At 37.2% G+C, this 21,943-nt stretch overlaps 1 protein-coding gene across 2 annotated transcripts in view; it reads right to left on the reverse strand.

The window, feature by feature from the left end:
* NR1H4 (nuclear receptor subfamily 1 group H member 4) overlaps positions 1–21,943 on the reverse strand; it is a 42,311-nt gene continuing 20,368 nt past the window's right edge. Inside the window, exons 4-10 of one of the 2 annotated variants that reach the window (XM_026867902.1) lie at positions 18,340–18,480; positions 14,608–14,741; positions 13,985–14,083; positions 12,765–12,864; positions 11,166–11,312; positions 2,094–2,207; positions 1–772 (exon numbers count right to left, since the gene is read on the reverse strand). In XM_026867902.1, coding sequence (XP_026723703.1) covers positions 534–772; positions 2,094–2,207; positions 11,166–11,312; positions 12,765–12,864; positions 13,985–14,083; positions 14,608–14,741; positions 18,340–18,480 — 974 coding nt within the window. In that variant the 3' untranslated portion in view covers positions 1–533. Of the gene's footprint in view, positions 773–2,093; positions 2,208–11,165; positions 11,313–12,764; positions 12,865–13,984; positions 14,084–14,607; positions 14,742–18,327; positions 18,481–21,943 lie in introns of both variants that reach the window. The other variant, XM_026867903.1, reaches the window with a different exon arrangement.

Raw genomic sequence — 21,943 nt, forward strand, 5'->3', positions numbered from 1 at the left:
GGGATTTTTTTGTCTGTGTGTCTTTTTCCATTACATAAATTTTCATCTTCTGAAGAAAGAATGGCTTGCACATCTTACATGAACACATTTCACAGCTGAACAGGAAATGACTAGCATTAACCATTTCAGCTGCCTTATTACCTTAAATATCTGGAACACCTTTTTTAATGGAAGCCAACCACAAAAACACTGCCGTGAAAAACTATGAATGGAAACTTGTATTTCTCCATTTGTCAAGAGGAACTGTGACTGCAATCAGCTTAATCGCAGCAGGAATTAACAGGGTTCCTCTGTGGAGCTAGCAGACTTTCTGATCAGAGAATATAAATACAGAGAAAGTTATACTCATGTGTGAAGATCTGATAGCTACACAATATTCTGTGTATAGTGAAGAAAATTACTTTTATGAATTCATGGCATGTTTCTATAAAAATGCAGTAAAGAAAATTGAATGTACTGTGGGATATTTTTCTATGAAAATAATGGCCATGCGGTCCTTTAAAAAAGATTTCTCCTAAAATAAAAAGTCTCCATCACTGCACATCCCAGATCTCACAGAGAAGAGGTGTGAATTTGTGATCATTCACTCTCCATGACATCAGCATCTCTGCGTGATGATGGTTAAATGTCCGTAATTCTGTAAGACGACCCAAAAGACATGCAAAGTGTTGAGGGTTATCTGGGTGGTGAAGTTTGCAGAATTTCTGTAGAATATCCAGCAGGGGTTCTTGAAGCCTTTCCACTGACTCTCTGTCCTTTATGTACTGTCGATCTGGTAATGGTTTTAAAAGAAAAGAAGTAATTAGCAAATACTCTGATACAATGTCAATATTTACACTGATAAATGAACATTAAAATATTCAAATATTTGCACTGGGCACTGATGCTTACGCCTACCAAGAATATTTATTTTCAAATTAGGGGACAATAAAAATGCTTAACATTGTATTTTTGATAGGGGGTTTTCATGAAGGCTTCCCACTTCTAGCTAGGGAAAACTATCAACTTCTTCAAAAACTGAAGAGTTTTAACTCAGAAATGTTTCTCTGCGGTTTTATCATCATTTCCCAATGCAGTCTGCCCCTGAGTCAGCCCTGTGATGCACTGCAACAACTGAGCAGCACAGCATAAGTTCCTGAAGGTGGAGTACAACTGGTGAATTTGCCTGGTAGAGAAGAGTGTACGTGCAGATCACCAGGGACAAATCAAACATCTTCATCCTCAGATGAAATTTCTTCATTAGAAAATACTTGTCTTTTTATTTTGTTCATATGGAAGTATGTGTTTGGGTATTTGGAGAGGGGGAAAGAGAGGAGGATGGGGGTTTTGTCACTGAAATTTTCAGCATAAAAAAAATTTCCTGAGCCATACTGACTCAAAGAGTGATGGAATTGCTTCACCTTCCCATCTCCTGTGAAACCTTATTTGGAAACCTCCGTCTGTCTTTTGTCCTGAAGCATCAGGCTTCCCCCATTCCTATCATGGTGATTTTGTTTGAGGCAATATACAATTTCTCTGTATTTTGTAGGCAAAGCTGTTTCTGTGTTGTTAAAGAATTAGTCTTTATAGCAAAGCCTGTAATCAGGGCTATTGCTGTTATCCCAATACTTCTGAAAGGTCAGTTTCCAACACTTTGTAGTCAAGAGGGCAACTTGCTACTGTCCTTCTGCTCTTGACAGCTGGTGTTTGTTCAGTAAAGGCTGAAGACTTTCACTGCCATTCTCTGTTCTAAGTTATAGTGTTTCCCAATTCCCCCTCTAAAAAATGTAACATTCCACAACGGTCTGTAGTGATGTGCATGTAGCCACCTCTGGGATTTTCTGAAGGAAGAAGCCTGTTGTACTAAGCAGTGAAGATATACCAGTAATGTTTTTAAACAGGGCATTTATGCACTTTTCTTCCTTGTATGCAAAACCAGATGGTGTAGCAGGACATTGGGAGTTTGGATTTTTGTGCTTGTTTTCTGGTTTAACTATTGAATATACTGAATATGCATGTACATTCATTTACTTTCACAGAATGTAAGTCTCAGGTCATACTCCTCAAACTTTCTTTCCAAAACCACTAATATTTAATTTTGGATGAGAAGTTACCTGGCGACAGGATAACTATGGCTGTCAGCAGCGCATATTCTTCCTGTGTCATCTTCAACTCTCCAATACTTTTATGAAAATTAAACATGGGAGTTATGAATTCATCTGAGATACCTGTGAGAGAAAAAGAATGTTATTTTGAAATTACTGACATAATCTGGTTTATTGCTATAGAGCAATTATTTAGTATTTGAAACCTTGACTGTCTTGGTAGGAGAAATTTGCTACACAAATGAGGCCTGATGCAAGACAATTAGTTTCAGAAGTGCAAGCACATTCTTGTTTTACAGATCAGAGTAGAAACAGGCAAGCACTGGCAGTTTATTTTTGTATGGTTTCAAGGTCTGTCTTTCAAGCAATTCTTTTTCTGCTACAGATTTGTCTCTGTCTAGCTCTCCAGGACAAGTCTCATGTGAGTTTTTCTTCCTGTCTGCTAATATTCTAGCTGTCTTCTGTTTCCAGGATGCACAGTTTGCGAAACAGTCCCCATGTTTCCTATCTTTACATTAGTTATATGGAAACCTCTCAGGGTGTATGGTTTAATTCTAGCCTAACTCTAAAGCTAACTGCCTTGGGCAGTTGCTTCAGTTGTCTCCATAAAGAGACTTAATTGCTGCTTTTATGTAGCCTGAAACTTTAGCTAGGTCTAGGTTTACCTGTAGTCCAAGATCAACTTGCTTGCAATTACTACTACCTTAAAGCATAAACTAGTGTTATTATAAAGTACAGAGCCATAAATAATTAAAATCCATCCCAATTTAAGGATGGGATCATGTGATTCTCTCACCATCAGCGAAACCCTTTGGGGTTACCAAACTGCGGCATGCTGATGGGGCTTCCTCTTACCGACTGTGTCATTAGGTCACGATGTTCTTACTTAGCCTTAAATTACAGACGTACTCCATTCTGCTTTTTGGTGTAAAAGAGAAGTAGGTCCTGTGACATCAAATGATTTTTATTTTAAATAGTGTGTGAGTCACTCAGAGCAGCTACTAGACAGTTGGCAATGGCTGCTTGCAACTCTGAACCGGTCTAGATATCCAGACCAGTGGTTCTGGAGCAAGAGACTTTTGGCCTTCCTTAGCTGAAAGGATGGAAACCTCTTTTGTTCCTGCAGCTGAGGGCCATAGGTTTTCTTGTCATTTTACTCTTAATTTTGGGCTGTTCTAGGAGAAGCCTTTGTAACTTGGTGTGGAAACTGCACGAAATAATGCAGTTTTGAGCGGTGTATGTAACACAAAGCTGAAGTCCAGGACTGATGAGGTTTGGAGTGCCTCCAGTAGGGGAAATTAAAAATGAAACTCAGCAGGTGGAACTCAAAGAAAGGAAACATGAAGTCACTTGATTTAACTACAAGACACATTTTGCTGTGACAGTGAGAACTTAACTTTAATCAGTGGAATAGATTTGTGTCCCAACAGTGAAAGTATGGTCTTGCAGGGTTTATTTTGTGGCTGAACCATGTGTTTAAACACGTGGCATGAACTATCTGTGTTCACTTCAGATTACAAACCACGAATCTTGTTTTTGTAACAAGTTCAACATTATTGAGAAGAGTCTAAGATTAAGTTAATTAAGAAGATATATATATATGTGATGTAGGTCAGCTCATCCCGTGGCAGGAGGTAACACAGCTGGAGTTTTACACAGAGCAAACAAGAGTCATATAACACTTGTTATTGCTAACTTTTGGGGAACCGCCTGTCTCTCTCTTGGGAAGTTTTAAATGCCAGAGTTCCTTACAAGATGACATATGTAAGGAACATATATGACACACCAAAGTCTTAAGGTTTACATGTCTCTAGAAGAGATTCATAGACAAGAAAGAAAAAGTCTAGCTGAGCCCTAAAGCAGAGCAAATTAATTCCTTTCGTGGAAGTGAATAGCTTAGCAATGACATGAGAAAAGTCCAAGACAAACTGGATATTTTTAGAAGTCTCTGCACAAGGTAGCACACTGCTCAGCACAATCATCTTGGCAGCAGACAGGAAATGGGAGGAAGTGGGCTGTAAGACTCCAGTCATTTGTTTCTCATATTCATAATTTATTATTTTTTTGGGGTCAGGTTAGTTTTCAGCTGGATGAATTCATTGTTTTGTTGACCACAAAGCTCGTCAAGTCCTACTGTCTGTATAGGAGAAGTGGGATAAAAATGATTCTTGTGAACAGGGTGTGGAATAACTAATTCAGGTCCTCACTGGTCCAGGCAGTGTATAAGCATGCAGTAAAACAATCCTTGCCCCAGAAAGCTTATAATTTAACATTAAGAAACTAAAACATAGATGACCGAAACAAAGAATGAATATAGATGTGGAAGCAAATGAAATTATAGAGAGCTTCTCTGCATTTCTGTACTCCAAACAGAGAAATAAAACAAAACAGAAGAGGGGAAAGGGGGTAAAAATGGGATGTTTCAGAAATGCAACTGATTTTTACTGCTTTTACTAAAGAGAAGAAAACTTTGCAATATTTAAACAGATATATGTCACGAGACAATTATGAATGAAATGATGCAAAATGAACAATTTTGAGACTAGGATAATGGAATTTTTTCTCGGTTACTACTTTCGCCCTCATGCATCTGTGCTGGAGCTTCTATTACATCATCATCCTATATACATGTTACAGAAACTGCTGTTCCATCACAAGAGGGGGCTGTTTTCTAACGTGATTGAAAATGCTTCAGTTGGATTTAATAAACTCCACCAGGAAGCAAAGAAACAGGAAACAGATGTTTGTAGTTTTTGCTTTTTTTGTTATCTACTGTCCAAGATGTTGTCACTTCAATTCCAGTTATCAGAGAAAGAATTAAAGGGAATTTGGTGGTTGTAAGTGGAAAGGCTAAAGGAGAAATGAATTATATGTTTTCAAATGTCATTGTTACAAATCATGCTCCAAGAAGGAAAAAAAAAATCAAATAGAAAAAGTTATATTTCTGGCCTCACTGAGAACAGAAAAGTTAGCTCCATCTAACCCTCTTTATTTAGATCAGACAGGAGCCATGCACAGTACTGTGTCACTTAGGCAGAGCTTCCTGGTCGGTGTTAATGGTGCCTCCTTCTTAACTTTTTTCCGAAAAGGTTTCAAAAATATTTGTTTCATGCAGCATTATGCATGCTCCTCCTTCATGTTGCATTGTGCATCATTTTGAAGTGCACAGATTTCTACCTAACCTCTATCATCTGTGGAAGATACTCCAGTTCATTTGACTGATTTCCCTATGTTAATGCACAACTGGCTGTAAACCTCAGAGTAGTCAATGGGAGATACTATCTTTACTGAGCATTAGGCTGGAGCAGATTTAAACCCGTAAGCATTATTCATTCAGCACCCCTTACTTGCACAATTTCATTCCTATCTGTAGCTCAAGACATAGCATTGTTTCAGACCTCACCTTTTTTAGGGTTTTGTTCCTATGATTTCTCTCTGAAGGTAAGATGACTTGCTTTCATAAGGTTTGCAGTTCCAGGCCATAAATAATTACCTGGTTAATGTAATCCTGGAACAGATGTTTCTACTGTCATATCGAGTCAGTATTGCCAGTTTTTTGAGATAGTATTCTGTCTTCTATTTTGGCTGTTCAGTAAAACTGAATAGAATCTTGCAAGAAGAAAGCTTGAGAGTCAGTACTAATTAACAGTAATCACTGTGTGATTAATATGGATAAAGAGATCTTCTTTTCATGATAAACATGGAGGTGCCAGTGGATATGAAATAAAGGGTATATTAGTAGCTGTTTTATGAAAATAAATTAATTACTTGAAAAATTGTATCTTTCACAGTGTTTCATCTACCAGAACTGCTTTCCATTCTGCTTATGAGTGATCCCTTCTAAGCTATTCAAATCCATCAGTGGCTTTTTAAACACTGACCAAGTTCACCCTATTGATGTTGAAAGCTGAAAAGGGGAAAATCTAACCAGTAGAGAAGATACACCAGAGCATGGGCACATGACATAATTTGTAGAGGTTAAATGGCTGACTTAAATGAGAGGTTAGCATGTGCCAATAACTCACAATCCGGATAGCAAAAATCCATCTTCTCAAAAGCAATCAATAGGACCAATGTGAAGCTATCATTGCAAGCAAAGAAACCTTAATTAAAACCAAAAAACAAACAAAAAAACAAACCCCAAACCCAACCAAACCAAACCTGCAAGGAGGCTACAAATGACATTGCCACAGACCATCCTTTGGCAGTGGCCTGGGTGCCTGCAGTTGGGAGAGAAGTGCAGTCTGGCACACAGCAGCAACATCTGCACCGCCTTGAGCTAGTCTTTATAGGTCGAATCTAAATAAGCTTTTAGTCTGGAGAACTTATCCTTATTCTGAACTTATGCAGAATAAAAGACATTGGATCTCCTGACATCTGTTCGTGTTTTCATGGGTATAAATTAACTCTGTAGATACCATTTAAACACTTTTAACAATTTAATTTGTAACTCAGGAACATGGCACTGGCTAACTCGGTGTGGTAGATTGTGCAGGACCATATATAAACAGAAAAGCTCTTTCCTATAGCCTTCAATTTAAAGTGGTTCAAATTTCTAAATGTTTTGGACAGTGCACCAGTTTTGGGTCAAGTCACAGGATGGTAAGTGTCTCCTTCCATGTGGATGTACATGACTATTTGGAGGGTTAGACACTTGGGACTCACAGTGAAGATCATTTCATTTTGTTTCTCTGCAAAAACCACAGTGCAATGGGGTTTTGAAGTACCACTGTTACTCAGTACTAATAATCGAATAACAAAAGCCAAAGGCAGTGGAAGTGATTAGGTATCCATTGTTCTGGTGTCAAATTTTGCCTTTGGTTGCAGGAGTCTCTTGTCCAAATCACTGGAACTTTGTATCCCACATTCAAGGGCAAAAGGTGGCTTCTTGCCAATGCTTTGAAATTCTGGCTATTTCTTTTTTCCTTTGATCCTGCTGTACTTCAGCACCTGTAACCCATCCAGGAAGACAACAGTATATTTCACAATGGCAGGTGTCCTGCTGCCAACTGAAAATTTGGGTCCAGATTCTTCCATTTCTCTCCATATCAGGCAGTATCTCATTCCCCAATACTGAAATTAGTAGAACTGCTCTGTAGAATAAAATGATGAAATAAAAATCTGTGTCTCTTCATGATCACTGAAAGCCAGTGTCCTTAGAAAAACAAGATATAAATGCTGACTGAGAAAATATTCAGTATCTCAGCACTGTTTTTTAAAAATATTGTACTGCTCAGTAATGGGGAGAATTTGCTTTCAAAATAACAGAAAGAAACTAAGCATTAAATTACTTGGATGTCAGCCTTTCACAAAATGAGTCAATCAGTCACAAGGTGGTGTATGTGTAGTGAAGTATCAAATAAGATGAGTAAGTGGCACAAGCTCTCATTAATATTAAACAAAATGTCTGTATTTCTCATTAAGTATTTCAGTCTCAGGAGCAGCTAATGAAAGAATTTCCATAACACCTTATGGAGAAAGACCATCAGAGCACAAACAAAGGCAGGCATTGAGATACACCAGGACTTGAGCAATATGCTCAATCTAAGAAATAAAAATACATCTCATCAGCATGAGAAAAAAAATGAATGCGGCTAATGCTCAAAGGTCATCACCACCAGATCTCTGGCTTCTTTATCAGGAAAAAAAAAATATCCGTTCCATACAATCAATCCAAGGAAGGCATAAATATTAATAGATGAGAGCAGCTTCGAAGTGGACATGGTGGCAGGTGATAAAAATCTGGACAGCTTGTGCCTTTTAGGGAGGATCCCCACCTCCCTCACTGATTTTATGGATACAGACATCAAGGCTTGACAATAGGGCTTATGTGACATTCAGAAATTTTTCTACACCTAAAAATATGTTGACAGAAGTTCTGACTAACAGCAGGCTGATGACCTGACAGTGTTTAGGATCTCACTAGGAGCCATAAATAATCCTGATGCTTCTTATTCATTCATTACCTATAAATTTAATTTCTAAACTCACCTAACTCATTGCATTTCCTCTGCTGCTCTCTGTGGTCTTTGCAGGGTGTTTCCATTTGCTGTATTTAGTCTTCGCTTTCAGTGAGATGTATGGAAAAAACAAAATCCCTGTCTTCAAATTTATGTGTAATTCTCTTGGGTTTTCTTCTTTGACTTCAGTTTAATCTCTTCTGAGCTGTCTTACCTCTTGAACATGTTAATGGCCAACTGCAGCTTTTAGTAGCATTTGTCCTTGCTGGCTAAGGCTAGAAGAAGCTGCTTATGTTTCTACCCTAATATCACATTTCTTACAGGTTATTATTCAACCTAGAGGCCTGGTGCTGAGTCCTATGACATGCAGGGATGTGAACTGTGTATTTAGTATTTTTGAAAGCTGTATGTGGAAGCAATGATAACAGGATAATTTGGATGCATGCTTTTCATTTTGTTTCAACCCAAGACACCTGAAAATGACCAGGATTTAAACCACAAAAATAAGCTGTTTCAATAGTAGATATTTTTAAACAATTTGAAATTATTCAGTTTATCTAAACATGTAATTCTGGAATTTATCCTAAACTAAAACAAAATGTGCAGAAAAAGTGCACCAATGCAGGCTCCTAAAGCCAAACCAAAAAAACCAAGGTAGCATGTGTGATAATGAACAGGATTCCTCTGAAAATTCAGTGAACACAGAAATACACTTGGGAAACATGGGAGAGTCAAACCTATCTAGTAAAAGTCCTTCCTCTTATAAACCAATCTGCGTGCATTGTTTTCAGTGCGAGGAAATGATAGTGACAGGCTGTTACCAGTACTGAAACCTTAGGAAGAGGGGCATTTAAAACACACATTTAAGTCTTTTCATGAAAGGGGCAATGTTAGTCCAAAATGTGAGACTCTGGAAATTTTGAGTGACATCTAGGAGCACTGGCAACAACAATTAAGTTAAAATTGCTACAAATGTAAAGATTTACAAGCGGCTTTTGTTGTTTACTGTCACAGCCCCATTAAATGCAGCCAGGGAAACTGTTCTTAAGTAGGCTTGAATTTGCACACACTGGAGAAAGAAAACACATGGAAAAGGGTATTTTGTCCTGTATTCTGGCTGTTAATAGAAGAAAAGAATGCAGCCAGCAGCAAGTAAACTGGATTATTCTCCTGTAATATAGGGAGAGAGAAATTCTGGCTGCAGGATGTCCCCAACTTGGTCCTGGCTTGAGGGAAGATGTTTGGAGAGCCTTTTCCAAGAGCAATAAGGTATATATGTGTATATATATGCCCTACAAAATTATTGTTTCATTCCTTGGGAACTACTCAGCCCACGTTTTCTTCTGATCCAGAACTAATTTTTAATTTACTTTAGAGGGTTTTTTTCTCCCCCCCCCAAAAAAAAGAATTGCAGGAAAATTTCCTTTGGAATAAATAATACCACATTTTAAATCATTACTTGTCTGGAAATTTTCTTCTACACAAAATGCTGTTTTTTAAAATCTGTTTCATGACAGGTAAATATTGCTGCAGGATACAATGTCATATTCCAGCTACTCATGTTATGATATGAAATGCTACCTTTAAGTCTAGTACAAACTTACAAAGAATAATATTGCATCTCGTCTGGTCTCAATAGTTGCAAAGAATTAACAGGCTATTTTAAAATTATGAGTAAGGGAAAAATTATTGTTATGATATAATGGTTTATGCAATGTTCTACATCAAAGTATTTCCTGCTTCTATTTTTTATGAACAGATGACACCTTGAACAAGAAGGTTAATACTCATGGATAGATTAGAGGAGAGAAGCTTTCAGTAACCATGTATTCATAAGGATTCATTTCTCTAAGACCTATTTCTATCAAAAATTTAGGTTATAATCCAATAGAAAGATCTCTTAATGAAGATATTTGGATCCACAACAACACATTACAATTTCCAGGAAATATTTCTGCCCTTCTTGGTATACTTCTCTGTCTGGACAGCCTGGGCCAGAAGTCATTCACTCTGGAAGTCACCATTTCCAGTCCATCATACAATAGCCTCTTAATAATAAGTCAAAATGAAAGAAATATAAAAATTGAAAAATATAAACCTACAAATGAGTGCGCTAAGGTAAACTAAATACATACCTTCAGCAAGTTAGTTATTCTTAAGTTTCCTAACTCCTTTTCAGGATTTCTAATGTATTGGCTTAATTTTGCATACATCAGTAGTACCTTCACATTACTGATTTTAAGAGTTTCAGAACTGAGTTCAAGCCTGTTTCTATGACTAATATTGAGTTTAAACATTCTCCTGTCTCTTCTCCTGACTATTAAAAAGGAAGGCCAGAAGCCAGAATCTACAGACAGACTTTGATTCAGAATTGTTGTCACATTCGAATTTTGAATGATAGGTAGCTGAAGGTTGGATAAAGTTTGCTGGTCAATACAGAAAAAATGCAACTCATTGAGTATTGTATCTGTGGAGCACAAAGAATACCAAACAATGCAAAACATGACCTTGCCTTCTTTAAGGAACAATGTCCAGCCCTGTTCGGCCTTTCATAATTATTAAAAATTATGTCTAGAATGAATAGACTTTATCATAGCCACTGAACCTTTGATGGACCTTCAGAAGCAGAAAACATACTGTGAACTTGTCATGTTTATATTCTTCTGTGCACCTTATGCAGTGGGATTTGATTTTACCAAACTGACCCTAAAGAATAGGTGGTTCCCTTCAGTCATCTCCAGTAACATCCTAAAACCTTTTTTTTCTTTCTTCCTTATAGTGATTGCCTTTGAAAACATAAATATTGATATTTTTTGTTAATAATTTGAGATGCTGGTATTTCTTCTTAATCTGCTTATATGCTTATCATTGGAGTCTTGTGCTGAGTTTATTTAGTATGGCATTATTCATATTACTTGCAATGTATTTATAAATAAACCTTTACCTTATGACCTTTAGACTGAAGGCTGAGTTAGATTTGTTCCAGTTAATATAAAGAACAACATTCAGATAAACCTGTTTCAGTGCTCATAAACAATTTTACTAGCTTTCCAAGGGCAAAACACTGACACAGAAGTGCAATGGTGTGGTTTGTTTTTACCTCATTAAACAAGATACTTACCACTGTTGCGAATTCTTTCTTCTAAAAGAGCGGTATGTCCTGTAGGAAGTTTCCTACTGAAGATCTCAGCTGAACGGAGGAACATGGCTTCTACTGCTGAGCCCTTCAGCAAAGCAATCTGATCTTCATGATCAAGGGTTTGGAAGCCTGGAGTGATGTTAGAGATAAGTAAGGCACCAACAGAAAAGTCTTGGCTACTTTCTATCCTGAAGTTTTTGCACATGAGATGCTACACATCTGTGTAACCTTGATGTTGACGTAAGTAGGGTTACCAAGTGCTGCAGAAATTGAAACCTGTATTCCAGAAGATGAAAGATTTTTGACCTCACTGAAGTTCATGAACATTAGACTTGTGTTTCAGTGTTCATGGTATGTTAAGAAGAACACCGTAAGCAAAATCTAGTGGCATAGAATAACCAAGAGTAGGGATTTTGTCTAACATCTTCTGCCATATTTCCACCCAAGCTGTCTGTATGACTCTCCCACTGCCATGCTGCTTTCAGCCCTTTCCATGCTCTGATGGCAAAAATCAGCATTTGAAGCATCTAATTTTAAATATTTCACCTTGCATTTGGACTAATATAATAACACACAGAGGCTTCCTGCTGTGTTTAAAATATGCATTTCTCTTTTTGGAGGGCAAAGATTCTAAAACCCACTGAAGAAATGAGGAGAAAATTGATAACGTCTGAATACGAAGAACAGGGAGCTGAAGATCACGGTAAATTTTCCTTGTACTTGCCAAGGCAGGTACCCACCTTATACCCTGATTTTGTGAGGAAGCACAGTAAAAGATAAAGTAGACAATGAAGCAAAAAAGTGATAAATCCTGCCAGATGTACTCTAAGTCAACACTCAAAATAGTAGATTATTCAGTTATAAATCTCCTCCTCTATTCATTTTCTGTGAGCCAGTATCCCAGTTAGCATGAAAAATATAGTTACAGCTGCAGTGCTAGTCTTTGAAGCAAAACTGTAACATACAGAGGAAGTGATTATATTATGGGAGTACCAGGAAAATAATGTTTTCATACAGCTAAGCATTACAATGCACCTTCCTTTACTACAAGTAATCTGCACCATAACCATTGTTCACTCTTGAGGTAACATCTACTTGGGAGTTAAAAAAATACTAATGATAAACTCAGGTTTTCAGTGATGTCCATAACACGCCATGCAAAGACCATAAATATTGGTGCCACCAACTAGGGAAAGTTCTTGTTTAGGAATCACAGTTCAGTGAATGTCATGACCTAGAGACTTTGCTAGAAAGCAGCAAAGACAGTGAAGCAGAGTCTGGCAATTGTTAGTAGTAATTTAGAGGCAGATTATTTGTCATTGCAGTGATATATGAAAATAAAATCTCTGGAGATACAACCCCTCCTCTGAGTATTTTGTTTGTAAATAGGTAAAGACTGCCACATCTCAGAGTGGCAGAGTTTGAATTATTCAACATATTATTTCTCTTTAGACATTTCCTGAAGAATGCATATGTGTTAGAGAAGGTGGCATTTTTGTATAGTCTTCAAACTGTACACAACAATCACCAAATGGCAACTGAAAGGCAATAACAAAATTCGCTCCAAGATACTGGATATACCTGGTAGTTTTTTAGTGAATTCCACGAGAACCTGCACATGACTGGTAGCCATTTCTGTTAAAATCAGAAAATTTCCTTCAGCACTGAATTCCTCATGTAACTGTTAAACCAAACAAAATCTGTTAATATTCATTGCCACTTCACATTTAAGAGCATAAAATACAAGAATTATTAGACTGGATGAGGCAAGAAGATGTCCATCTAACATTGTAATTTGTCTCCAATGGTTGCCAAAAAAGGTTGTTTTGTAAGGCAATGTAAGAAGTTAAAGAAGTAGACATATTTCCTCTGGAATATGTGTCTCACTTCCAATGTCATGTCTTCAATCAAAGATTTAGGCATTTCTTGAGTTAGAAGTTCTATGCATATCATAATATTTAACCAAAAGCCTTGTTATTAATGAATTTGTCTATTTCTTTATTTAAGATATTTTTTGTTCTGACCTCCTCAACTTCCTATTGAAATAAATTCCACAAGTTAGTTATGGGTTATTCAATCCTCCCCCTGCAAGTGTCTTCCTTTTGGTTTTCAAAGTTGATGACTTTAGTAAATTATTTTCTACGGTCATTTTGGTTTTGTGGTTTGTTGTTTTTTGTTTGGTTTTGTTTGTTGTGGATTTTTTTAAGATTGAACATGACAGTTTTGTAAAAAACCCCCTCTTTTAAACCCTTTTTTTCTTCTTCTCCGTGTTTCACAAACTTTACCATTCTACCATGAAAACTGGGAGCTCTTAAAGAGAAAACAGAACCTCTAGAAAGTAGAGAGGAAAAGGAAAGAAGAGGGGATGAAACAAAAATTCAAACCTGGAAAATGTTTGGTATTTGTGTTAAAAAAAAAAAAAGAGAAATATTTTCAAGCTTCCAGTCCGGTGTCTTTATAGAAAGGAAGCTTGGCTTCGAGTCCAACTCAAATCACTGCCCATACTGACAGTGCAAAAACCAAAGCTCTAATCAGCAAAGGTTAGATTTGATCATAAAAGTGTATTTCCAGAGTTGAAATATTTTTCTTAGCATTTAAGTTTGATAAATAAAGATGTGGCCTAACTGTTGACTGAATGGAAGAGATTCTGCCTCACTTACAGCATGTTTTAACTGTAAGCTTTTACCCATAGTTAGCTCTGCTATTTACTACACCTACATTGCCGAGTACCAATATTGTCTGCTGTGTAATCCTCAGCTTCATTATCCACATCTCAAAAATTAATTAATCAATGCACTTACTAGTTTTTTTGACACCTCCTGTGGTATTTGTTGTTTACTGTATGAATCCATGATGTAATCAAGAAGGTTCTGCTGTTCTGGGGTAAATTCTACTTTCTCCTATACTGGCAAAATAAAAAGCCCATCATGAAGTGCAGTCATAGAAATCATCTTGCATCTCTTGCTTTAGGCAAAACCTATACATCTATTTCTCACACTTGGAGACCGAGAAGACAAAAGGTTTGCTTATCACTGAGGTTGGTATCGAAGTATACAGAAGAGACATGTGTAATGCTTCTAAACTGCATGAGTTTGTGTGGTTTGTTATTAGAAATAAAGAAATGTTTAGCAAATAACTAGGTATGTTCAAACTTTAATATCATACCTCACTGTATGTGATATATACCTGACATATGTATCACAGAAAAAATACTTTATGAGTTTTGTAGATGATTACTGAGTTTTGACTAAAAATATCAGAACTACTTCTATACTTAAGCTATTTCATTGACTTGGTGGGAGATGGAGTTTTAATTAATACAGACAGGTCCAGTGAGTTTGAGAGTATTCTATATTCACTGTTCTAGCCACATTTATCTCAAACATCACCACTACTGTACAAACTATTACAAGAATTTTCTTACCCTATATATTTTAGTTGTAGATGTCACTTGTTTCATGTCATGGCCTTCATTATCGTCACTGACTGTCTGATCTGAGGGCTGTTTCACATTTTTCCGTAGCCTTTTTGACTTGCATTGTATTTCTGTTAACAGACCTAGAACACATAATACAACAGATAGCAATTGGATTTATATATGCCACAGGCACTGAATAGGTACATAAACATGCCCTTTACAGTAACAGACCCACTTACCTGTTCAGATCATTTATTGAATGGGTCATTATCTTTGGATGTGAGTCTAATGAGACATACTAAGTACACATTAATGAGTAGTCTAGCCCAGCAGGAGCCCATCTGCAGAGCAAAACAGTTGGTTCTGGTGACCCAGCATCCACACAGTGTCCATGTTAGGAAACTTGCTTTGGGCCAGTTCTAATCTGGTTTTACAGACAGAAAACCTGTTAGTGATGGGAGTTTGCTGAAGTGTGTCTTTGGTTGAGTTTCATCCAAAAGAAAACTCCTTCATGTGCTCCAAGACCCCAACCAAACCACAATAAATGGGAAAAATTGGAAGGCTGTCATCAGAAGTGTCCTCATCTGATCCAAAACAGTAATCAGGGTGCAGCTGTTCTAACACAATCGGCACTGGATATGTTCAATAATCTTTAAGCAATATTATGGCTGTAGTGTAGAATCTTCTCACAGAAAGCCCTCAGAAGAGAGGACTCTAGAGGTTTAGCCATTACAGTGTCACTATACAGATAGACCAACAGTTGAAAATGTAGGCTCAGAAGTAACTCAGGCTGGCAAATGTACCTTTAAAATGTATTTATTCAAAATGTTACCCAGCTGGTCTTGCTGTTTTGCATTTCATTGTATTTGAGGACTGAATAATGCCCTGGTTTTACTATAGTGTTTCACTTGCCCTAATGAAAGGATTTTTGTATTTGTGGATTTTTTTTGTTTTAGACTATGATTTCAGTACCTTGAACCAGGGAGCATCCTTAAGTGGATGTCATAAAAACTAGCAATTTACTTGTGCTAAGTAAAGAAAGGGACAGTAGGTACCCTACACAACCTATGCAAGACAGCCAGAAAGTACAAATGAAAAAGTAAACAGCTAAGTATTAATCTAAAAGTAAACCTATCAGCAGCATAGGACTTTTTATTTTTTTTTCTCTCCTTTTTTTTTTTTTTTTTTGAGCTCCTTTCAAGTATCCTTCACATTCTTCACCTTTGAAAATGCAGAGCAGGAAAAGAGGCTCATTCAGTGATTATATGATGCTGGAGGAAGATACCGTGAAACCAGTGAATTTCATTGTGAATGTTTTTAATTTCCTGTTTAAGCACTATATAAAATAACCTACCTGAACCACTGAGAAAAGAGGAAATTTACATGATTAGAATAAGACCTGCAAATAATACCTTGAAAGGCGGGAATAGGAATGGTGGAGATAATAATTGGTATCGAGCTATGTAAATTGTGCTGCCACACAGCATCATAGATTTCTTTTTGTAAATTATTCAGTGCATCCTTTGGTGGTGTTAATGGGCTTTTACTGTTTTCCACTAGCTTAGAATTTGGTCTACTACCTTCCCAAGGAAAATCTGGTTTACATTTGTCTTAAGCAGTAAGACAAAATTTTCTCGTGCTTCCTGCAACTGAGTAGCACCTTAACATCTTATTCTGTCCCCGTTTACATCAGCTGGAAAACTCATGTGAGAGACAGGACTTTATTTTTACCTCAGAGACAGCTAGGTTTCAATGGTTATTATCTTCCAGGAAGAGTGGCAGAACCTCGGTCTTCCCTAGGTAGGCATTTCACCCAAGAAACTTGCAGTTTATATCAAAATAACAGCAAATGACTGAAATTGATGGTTAGTAATTTTGGTCTGTGTGTGCTTTCTGTATAAAGGGCAGGGGTAGGATTGTTGAGTATCTGTGCTGTAAATATTTATAAGACTTTTACATCCTTGTTTGGTGTGAAAAAAGTATCCACAAACCTTGCAATTACAATCCTACAAAGTGAGCAAGTGAAACAAAGTTCAAGGGAACCTTTTATTTCCTAGCCATTTTTTTTTTTTTCAAATAAATGATCTATACTACTAGAAGCTTCATGTTTTACTGTCCCGGATCACCTTGAACTAAAAGCAATTGTACAGCACACTCCTACTTAAAAGCCATTAAATAGTACCTTGCCAAACATCCTCATTGTAGTGCATTAGAGCATGCTTATGGTTAAGTCATGAGCAACACAAGATACCCAGTGTTTCCATTCCAGAGGGAGTGTCAGATGGCAGTGGCACTTGCTGGCTTTTATTTCACATATGCCAGTTTGTGAAAATGATAGGCCAGTTTAAAAGTTTCATGTGGGCCCAGTCAGTATTATTTACGCTGACCTATTTTTTTCAGTGATGGGTTGGGTTTTTGTTGTTCTGAGTCACTCACGCTATTTTGAACCCTCAAAATTTTGGAACAATGGATCAGCACCACAGGGGAGTTATTTTCCTCTGACACTTAGGAACACATTGAGTGCTGTCATCACAGTGGTGCTGTCTGCTCATATATTTGCATAATGCACAAGAGTATGTCATATCTCAAGATCTTTGTAGCCTGTTCAATTTGCAGGATGCAAGATTAATTACATTATGCTGGCAATGCATTCCAAATATCGATGGAGCTTATTGTTTCTTACAAAACCAACAGTTAATATAGCATCTTCCGATCAGATTGACGGATGGAAATATATTAAAAATTCCAAGTAGATTAATTTCCTGTATGAACCTAAATTGGTTTCACACATATGTGTATGCTAAGATTGTTGGAACCATCAAGAAAAATAAATTGTAGCCTTGTTCATGTAAGGCAGAAGAGCAGATTTTTGCAGTTTTCAGGAGCAAGCTTGCAAAAATAATGGATTAGCCAATATTTTACTCAAAATGGAATTTTAAATGTGTTTAAAGTTGCACTCCAACATCCCTGTTGTTCTAAGTTATCCAATGTGAAGCTAAATGAAGTGTATAAGCTGTCAGTCTGAATAGAATATTCACTTTAATATGAAAAGTTAAAGTCCATCAGCTTCATTTCTGAAGATGGTTCTACCTATGTGCCTATATGCAAGGCAGGAAAATCTATAGTGCCACGAGAAGAGCTAATGAGACTATAAAAAAGGGCTAGCCCTTAGCAGGCCTTGCCTAATTGCTGGGTGAGGTCTGGGAACATACACTTGGCAAGTTCACAGAAACTTCCTGCTAGCAGCAGTCCTCTTTTCTTAATAATTGCATTGTTTAAATGCCAAAATTTGGACATGGCTAGCAAGAGCTTGACAGGGAGAGCCCCAGAAAGAGTAGGAAAGGGAAGCACCAGGCCTTTTTGCTCTGGCTTCCATAACGCTGCAACGCTGCAAACTCATCACTCCTGGGAAGTGTCCCATAGACATGCTTCCCCTGACTGCTTTTTCTTCCTGCTCAAGAAGGCTGTCATCTAGTGCAGGGCAGCCCTTCCTTCACCATTTGCTCAGCTCTTACACCCTTGTGTCTCTGACCACCAACTAAATCCCATTGCTTCTAAGTGCATTTGTCTTTTTCAGCAGGATTTGATGCATAGGCACGGCATCATCTTTAATGCACCTTCCACCTGTGCATAAAAGATGACAGCTTTTATAGCTTTATCATTAAAACCAGCCTAATTAAACAAATACAGTATTTGATGCACACTCTGACTATACGATGCAAATACTTGTATACATACATTCAGCCAACATGCCCATTTGCTTGCATTTCCTTAGACGGCACTCCTGGCATTTTCTCCTCATGTACATGTCCATCTCACAGTTGCCTCCATTTTTACACTTGTATACTGCATTTTTTGTGATGCTTCTTCTGAAGAACCCTGCACAACACAGTAGTGACATAGATAAAAGAAAACACTCAAAGAAGCAAAGTAATCAAGTTGAAGAGCATCTACATCTCTGTTAAGTTTTCTGAATGACACATGTTCTGCTGCACTGCAAGTTTCTTTCAATGCTTGGATGACTATATTCTTCATATTTGTATTGACAACAGTATCAAAGTCATATAATTTAATTAATCAACATGATAAATCATGGGCCCAAACATTAGACGTTAGCCCAAAGTAGGGTTCTGGAACTGTGAATGTTGTAAAAATTTAAACCCAAGTCTGAAACCTGCCAGAAGCAAGTTGAACACCAGCACTAGAGCTGTAGGGTAATACCATAAAATAGCCAGTGAAAAAATTACAAGTCTGTTAAGCCTCTTAAGGTACAGGATGTGCAGCAAGAAAGTGGAGTAACTCATCACCATTCCCTCAGCTCCTGTGTGCTGCAGAAGATCCACATACTAGTCTGGTTGTTCTTCCCCAGGTTTAAAAAGGAAGCCGCATCATATCGGCCTATTGTACATGTGGCCTGTTTACAACATACTCCAGCCTCATTCACTAAATACTGTCCATTCGACCAGTGAAGTAGTCACCTAATTTCACATGTGCAGGAAGTTCTACTGGTATCACCTCTGGATTCGCTCTAAAATTGCACTGTGGTAACTGCAAACAGCAATAGATCCAAGAAATTGAGAGAACCTTTCCTCAGTCTGTCCAAATCTCTTATTTGGCTGCTGCCTAGCACACCTCTGAGACTGTGGGTAAAATGTGGAGTGCTCAAGATATTAAATGTAATTGAATGAAAGACCCATCAGAAAACAAAAGTCTTTGCCACCAATGATGACTTGAATGTGTCCTGAATTTTTAGTGTGACTCACGTCATAATCTTTTTAGACTGTCCTTCATATGGCAGAGACTATTTAGCATCATCTATAGAGGGAATCAGTTCTCCCCATCTGATGGCAGGTTTCTCAAATAGACACCTGGGAACTTCTGCTAGCACATCACTGATTTATAGTGCACTTCAAACTAGAGCTCTGCGTGAATTTACATTAAACTTTCTTATCACCACTGGCTGGCACAATCAAACCAATGTTTTCCATCCTGGCACTTTGATGCACTAAGGGGGGCACCAGATAAGATCCAGTCTCCCATACTCAAAGCACAGGGAAAAATCAGATGTGATTCTGATTTTTTTTCTGTTGCAGGATTTGTCTGTGTGTTTTCAGAATGCGTTCAGCTAAGATACTGTCCTGCTGAATCTATGTGAGATTACAGATAACATGATGATTTTGCTATTGTCAGATGACAATTTCCCAGCTTTGGCCCATGTTTTTATAGTTTCATAATCTCTTCCCAGCACCAATGTGTAGCTACCAGTAAAACGATTCCACTATCTGGTCACAAAAAATCTAGCATTTCTCTGAATCTGCTGTAATTCCTGCTTGAAGTCTCTTCCATGCTGGTTTTTTTTTATTGGCTGCTTTTCAGATAAATACACTTGATTGGCATCAGTCTCTTTTGAAATGCAGATTGCTTAGAACATCCAGCAGCCCCAGGCATTATTTTTATTCATCATTCATGTGGTGTTTAATACATTACCATTTACTGGTGAGGGAAGGGAGAAAAAGGCCTGGATTTAAGCTGTAGGTTCTCAGTGTCAGTTAAAGGCAACTGCATCTGCTTTACATAATTTATGAATTTTATTTGTTAAATTTAAATCCTGTAATTCATATCTGTCAATAATGACACATTAATTAGTAGTAAACATTGAAAGTCTCTGCACAAATATTTATGACGCCCTGCCCACAAGGTATGCATTTGCTTTTTCATGGAGGAGTAAAGAAGAACTTTAGTAAATGAATTTTTTTAAGTATGTAAGAATATGAAATAGGAATGCAACAATATGGATACAAAAGCTAGGAACCAACAAGATTCAAGTAGTCAAATATTTTCTTTAGATAACAACGTTATTGAAAAAGTGAAATGATTTGAAATGAAAAGTTAAACAATTTTTCAGGCAAAAAGTAGTTTTAACCTTACTCTTGCTTCATTTTTATCACAAAATGACTCTTGAATCATTGTCTTCTTGAACAGCCTTCTTTGAAATCAGCTTTTTGGTATGAATGGAATTTCTATATATATTATTCACTAATAATTCAAAATGAATTTAAACTGCCTGAAATATTTTATGTGTGACCCTCTGTACCAGGAGGAGTTTTACAAAAATTGAGAGGTAAATCAGAAATAGCAACTGTTAAACTAATGAAGGGGTAGCCTCAAAAGCTGAAGGGTTTTCTGGCACAGTCTAACTTTTATCTGATCTTGCCAAATTACAAAAAGCTCGTGCTGGCTGGAAACGTTGAATTTGCTTTGTTCTCTTAGCTTGTCATGAATATGATTAATTATGGCTAACGCTCTAGTGTTATTGATGCTGATTTTTCTTACGGAAATTATGAATGTTGAAGGAGAACAGCTGTTAAAAGTGTAGATGAAACCTTTGCAAATATCAGTTTGCCATCCTGATGGCCAACTGTGTTGGGTTTTTCAATTTAAAAGTTTTTGAAGTTCACAATTTCTAACAAAGCACCTACTCTGCTCTGTGAGACTATCAAGACATGCTCTGGCATTCCTTCCCCCCGTGCCCACGTGGTGGGTGTTAGTGTGAGGAGAAGATTAAAGTGGGACCCTTCTTTGCAAGAAGTATTTTCAGTCTGGTGTGAGAGACATCAAGCATTATCAGGAGTGGTTTGAAAATTGCAAAAACATACTGCCAACCTGTGCAGAGGGAGTTTACAACTAGTTTTTCTCTCAGTGTAACTTACTCTGTGGCTTCATTGAACAAGTGTGACACTATGTCTGTAACATCTGAAGATGGCCCTCAAAACCCAGTATCACTATACAGGCTGATAATATACCAAAAAGTCTTTGATGTCTGTCTGCAAAGGTTTCTCAGAAATGCCCTCTACAGCAGCAGACTTTAAAGGATGGTATATTGCTCCCTATACTGTAACAATGACTGAACTGCCTTATTCTTTATGAACCACAACAGTGATGCTATTATTGTTAATCAAGGCAGCATTTTCTGAAGTGTATATTGTATGAAAGCAAATGTTCTGTTTAATGAGATTTTGCATAATATGTAAAATATTAATGAAATAATTAATATTTATTTGCTAATGGATGGTAATGTATTTTAAAAAATATATAGAAATGTAGTCTTGCCCATATCTTTAGATTAATATTCTCATGTTGTATGATAAATAAGATCTTAATATTGTTCCTTCTGCCCAAGAAAGAAAAGCAAAAAGAATGGAGGGCATTGCTGAATGCATTACCCAAGAAAGAAATGAAAAAAAAAAAATTAACATATTCATCACAGAGGATTGAATCCCATAAAAATATGTACAAAGCCTCCCACTTTGAATAAGAATGTCCGTGCATCAATGAAGCAGGA

This window comes from Athene cunicularia (genome assembly GCF_003259725.1).
Source record: "Athene cunicularia isolate RWA chromosome 1 unlocalized genomic scaffold, athCun1 chr1_part2, whole genome shotgun sequence".
NCBI classification, from domain to species: domain Eukaryota; kingdom Metazoa; phylum Chordata; class Aves; order Strigiformes; family Strigidae; genus Athene; species Athene cunicularia.